Source organism: Dipteris shenzhenensis, chromosome 17 (genome assembly GCF_047967505.1).
Source record: "Dipteris shenzhenensis isolate YYH24624 ecotype China chromosome 17, Dip_SZ_1.0, whole genome shotgun sequence".
Taxonomy (NCBI): Eukaryota; Viridiplantae; Streptophyta; class Polypodiopsida; order Gleicheniales; family Dipteridaceae; genus Dipteris; species Dipteris shenzhenensis.
Genome location: NC_141612.1, coordinates 37,503,896 through 37,509,361, shown reverse-complemented (window position 1 = coordinate 37,509,361; position 5,466 = coordinate 37,503,896). Strand labels below are relative to the sequence as shown.

Here is a 5,466-nt window from a genome sequence, read left to right as displayed (position 1 = left end):
CTCATGACCATAAGCATATGTCTCCTTCTCTTATGCTCATGCATAAACATAAGCATAAAAGAAAAAGAGAGAAAAAGAGATTGAAAGAGAAGAAAGAGGGGGGAAAAGAGAGAGGAAAAGAGAAAAAGAGATTGAAAGAAGGAGACATATGCTCATGTATAAGCATAAGCATAAGAGAAGGAGACATATGCTCATGCTTATGCTTATGCTTATGCATGAGCATAAGAGAAGGAGACATATGCTCATGCTTATGCTTATGCATGAGCATAAGAGAAGGAGACATATGCTTATGTTCATGCATAAGAGGAAGAAGAGGGAAAGGAAACAAAGCATATGCTTATGCTTATGCATGAGCATATAAGCATAAGAGAAAAAGAGAGAAAGCTTAAGCATAAAAGAAAAAGAGAGAGCATAAACATAAGAGAAGGAAGAGGGAAAAAGAGATTGAAAGAGGAAGAAGAGGGAAAGGAAACAAAGCATATGCTTATGCTTATGCTTATGCATGAGCATATAAGCATAAGAGAAAAAGAGAGAAAGCGTAAGCATAAAAGAAAAAGAGAGAGCATAAACATAAGAGAAGGAAGAGGGAAAAAGAGATTGAAAGAGTAAGCATAAAAGAAAAAGAGAGAGCATAAACATAAGAGGAGGAAGAGGGAAAAAGAGATTGAAAGAGGGAAAAAAGAAGAGAAGGAAAGGAGGGAAAAAAAGATTGAAAGAGGGGAAAAAAGAAGAAGGGAAAAGAGATTGAAAGAGGGAAAAAAGAAAAGGAAAGGAGGGAAAATGAGATTGAAAGAGGGGGAAGAAGAAGAGAAAGAAAAGAGGGAAAAAGAGATTGAAAGAGGGGAAAAAAGAAGAGGGGAAAAGAGATTAAAAGAGGGGAAAAAGAAGAGAAGGAAGAGGAGAAAAGAGGGAAAGAAGAGGGAAGAGAGGGGAAGAGAGGGTTCCTACGCCCATCACTGCAACTAGCGCTTAAGGAAAAAAGAGGAAGCACTTTCTTACTTGGAATAGTCACGCTCGGTGTTTTGTGGTCTAGCCCTACAAAAGAGAGGAAACATACCATTTTTCAAATAACTAGTTAGAGGAAGGAGGAGTTTAAAGAAGCAACTTCTCAAAGGGATTGGATTGAGAAGACAAGGAGAAAGAAGAGGAAGAGAAATACAAAAAAGACTAGAAGAGGTGAGTCTTCTTTCTTTCACAAAATCTCATTTTTTATCTTTAACCCTCGGGGGGGTCACTCATCATATGTAACCCTATCACGTGAGTTCAACAAAAGGATATTTTTTATTTCTAAAATTTACAGAAATAAATATACATGAGGGACTATTTAAAATAGTTTTGGAAAAAATAAATTTACAGATTTGTATAGAAAAGGGGTACATTTTATTAATGAAAATTTTATACAGATAAGGGATTTTAGAAATATGCCTTGAATGCATGTGGTATAGAGGGTTTATACATAGTGACCCCCCCGAGCTTTAACCCTTGAAAATCAAGCATGAAAACTAGTACATAGTCTTAGCAATACAAGGAGAAACATGTTTCAACACTCACAAAACAAAATCTCATAAAAAATGAACCTACATTGCTCAAAGAGATATTTTCACACAAGCAAAGAGGGAGAAGGGTGGAGAGGGAGCACAAGTATTAAGAGAGGGGTGAGTAGTGGTGAGGAGTGGAGAATAGAGAGGAGGAAAGCGGGGTCGTTGGATATAGGTGGAAGGAGAGATTTCTTTCCTCAGAATAGAGATTACTGTCGCATGGTTTTGGATTTTAACTCATAGCGTCGTTATATAGTGATGCTAATTAGTCGCTATATAGTGACGTTTATATTTAAAAGCATCTCTATATAGTGACGGAACAGAGCAAATCGTCGCTATATAGCGACAGAACAAAGCAAAACATCGCTATATAGCAACGCTTCATGACACTTTTTATTAAAAGTTAAAACAGAAGCTCATAGATACTATTTTATTACTGTTAATATATTTCCTTGTAACTTATGTTGTGATTTTATAAGTGTGTAGATGGAAGGGACGAGTGGAAGCTCATCAGATGATGCGCCAACGCCCGAGAGCACAAAGTGGCTTACGGAGAGGTTGTATTGTCATTGCACTCATTGCAAGCGAGAAGTATGACATCAATGTCATATTATCATGCACCACTTGCAAATGTATGGGGAGGAGCCCGAACCAATACCCACCATTGGTGTTGCACATGTTGATAGATTATCGGTAAGTCAAAGCTATTTAAGTTTGTGGTTAATATTGGATACCATTATGATACGAAACCTTGAGACAAGATCTTATATTTACACGAAATCTTAAAACACGATGAGGAGGTTGACGAGGGTATGCATATACCTTCACACTTTGAGCATGACAATGACGAGAGTATGGTCGACATGATGGATTCTATTTTTAGGGGCACTACATCCCATGTACACGTGATGTTAGAGTCTGAGGTCAAAATGTGAGATTGCAATCAACACAATTGTACGAGGTTGCTAGGATTACAGCTACAAAGAGTGACAATGAACACGCATGCTTGTTAGCGTTAATAAAGCACAAAGTTAAGTTATACGTTATAATGCTAGCCAATGAGGACAGAGAGCTTACCTGCAGGTCTCTCAGAAATCAACAATGGCGCGGTCAGCTTCGAGGAGGCTCATTTGCATCCCGCGGGATTAAGCCAGCTCCATCCTATACTTCAACTACATGAGATGAACATTTGAAGAGAAGAAATGTAAATTAGATCTGAAAACATAGAAGACAAGACGGAAGAAGTTCATTGACAAGACCTTTGAGCTCACTGCGACATCCCAAATTCCTGCGTGGCTCTTCCAATCTTCTATAGTTCCAGTCGTCTTGACATTCCAAATTCCATGGTGATCTTTGAGGGTATGTTTTCTTGCACTCCCCCATATGCATTGATTTAAAATGCCTGTATGGCAATAGCTGGTTGAGATTCAAGTGGCTATCATTTTCTTTTACTGCCGCTTCTTTATATATCTAATTCTCTCCTTCCTGTGCCAAATCATTCCTGTGGTCGATGACGATTGCTATAATCATGCCAAACCATTCCTATGGTATCATCGTCTCATTAGCCTAATAGAAAATTTTTAATCTCTACAGTGCATGCAGTCAGACGAGAACTTGGCCTCATCCAATGCTCAACTTATCTATAGATGTTGAATTGGAAGGCACACCGTGACCGGATACCTCTAAGCATACTTTGGTTTCCGCCACAGCTTCTTGGGAGTTCGGGTTCTGCACAATGAAAAAGCAATTCAGCAATGCTACTCTAAGAAAGATTCTGCGTCGGGTGTAAGCATATTTTTAGCTCATTCATACCTTTATTATATCAACGCTAACAAAGTCCGAAGAGTTTAAAAAATGCTGAGAAGTTTCAATTTTAAAAACAGCCTACTTAGTAAAACGCATCCATACATCTAAGGCTGAGGGAATATGGAGAAGCTGAGTATGCTAGTTACTTTAAATTACAAGTCGTCTCGTTTTCAAATTACAAGTCGTCTCGTTTTCAAATACTTGACCATCTCTCACAGACACAGGAATTCATGCCCTGCTTGCCCGCACTTTGAACTACAGCATAGTGAAGATTTGCGAAACATAGTGAAGATTTGCTTGCCCACACTTTGAACTACAGCATAGTGAAGCTCATCGAAACATCTTGACTTAGAGTAGCATTGCCGAACTCCAAGCGATGGTTTTTCCTTGTGCGGTGTGTAATTGCGGGCTCTGCATAGTCAGCCACACTTTCCGCTTTTGCAGTTCTTGCAAAGGACATTAACAGAGTGAAAGACGATGAGACTCGTGCAAACAACCAAGAACCCAATCACGGCAAGCCCGTGTACAGAAGAAACCTTGTTACAGCCTGCGATTGGGTCTCGTCTCCCCCAGAGCTGGGGTTCAGACTGCATTCCGGCGTCCAGATCGAAACCTGAGCCGTTGGTCCTCACCTCTTGAATCTTATCAAACAGCGCGTCTCTGTTCGATTCATTCAAGCGGATATCGTCCTGCTTTTCTCCTAAGCTGTGAAGCTTATCCACGACAGCGGCCAAGGTGCCTAAACCCACGAGCAAGGAAAGCGAAACCGGACTCCACCTGTCTACACAGCCGAGGACGGTGGACTGAGCGACGGCGGTGAAGATGACACCTTGAAAAACAGCGTAGAGGCTGATGATTTGGTAGATCTCAGAGCGAAGGAGGTTGACAGAGTCCTCTTGGGCGGAACTGAGCCACTCGAGGCATTTGAGGTTGTAATCCCAACACTGGAGCTGGACTTTATGGGGAGTGCTATTGTGGAGGCTCTCAAAAGCTTGGGATTGGGTAACTCTGAGGGTGGAATGAGAAGGGCGTGGGGATGTGGGAGGGGCTTGAAGTTCCATGGGCACAATCCTTGGTTCAAGGAAGGTCTCCTCTCTGTTTGGAAAGGAAGACTACAAGCTAGTGTGTGTGAAAAGGAAGAGTGCATCCAACACAAGCACAAACACTCCAAGAAAGACATACATTTCAACACCAAAAGCAACCCTCTCTCTCTCTCTCTCTCTCTCACACACACACACAAAGGGAGTGAACATCCAACAATAAAATTGTGCGCAAACATAAAGCAACCCAATTAAAACAACAACCATTTGGGAGTGAAAGGAAAGTCTCACACCATCACTTTCCTTAGCCATGACCCACTCTTGACAATGACGGTGATAGCTAAGATGTTCCTAAGGGACTTTAGCAAGGTGTTAGATACGTTGGTTGGATCCGGTGGTTAGCCAGACAATTGGTGAGGTCGAGGCGCAGGTCATGTTAGGATAAAAGGACCCGTGCTCCTCGCAGCGTAGGCCTTGGGAAGGGCCCCTTGTAGGCCAATTTTTGTATGGGTTAACTTAGGGAGGACTAACCCCCCCTCTTTTTGTTTATTATAAGCTCGCACTTTTATTTTATTTTTAAAAAGGAGCTACAAGGAAAACCAGATATTTATGCAGGCCAAAGGAGAAGTGACCGTGATTACAATGGAAAACAAACATCAAACTTATGTCGAAAGGTCTAGAGGCACAAAGAGGTTTTTGAGGGGGGAAGTATATAAAGAATAGAACGTACAATTGATGCTTTTTTTTTAATTTTTAAAGTAAGAAAGATACTGCAATTTGATGCTGGCTGGCATTTGGAATCTTGCATGAATTTCAACTTGGCTCCACGCTTGGGCTGGCTCTCGGGAAGCTTGAAAGTTGATTGTAATGTTCGGCTTGAGGCGTGCTATTGACTGATTTTGTTCATCGCCGACGACCCACGTCAATCCAAGCTATCAAGTCGTCGACAGAACGCGCCAGTTATTGGCGCGATCTACTTTGTACTGTTTGCAGAATCATGCAGATTCCTCTTTAGACTTTGTCCACGGGTGTCGATTTGAAGTGTCCGATTATGTTCTTTCGCTCTCCAATTGATTTACGAT

At 41.2% G+C, this 5,466-nt stretch overlaps 1 protein-coding gene across 1 annotated transcript; it reads right to left on the bottom strand.

Annotated features, from left to right (window-relative positions):
• Positions 1-3,612: 3,612 nt before the first annotated feature.
• LOC147892072 (uncharacterized) lies at positions 3,613-4,628 on the bottom strand. The gene has a single exon (XM_087388951.1). The coding sequence runs from the start codon at positions 4,403-4,405 to the stop codon at positions 3,764-3,766; it is 642 nt and encodes a 213-aa protein (XP_087245077.1). The 5' UTR covers positions 4,406-4,628; the 3' UTR covers positions 3,613-3,763.
• Positions 4,629-5,466: the final 838 nt, after the last annotated feature.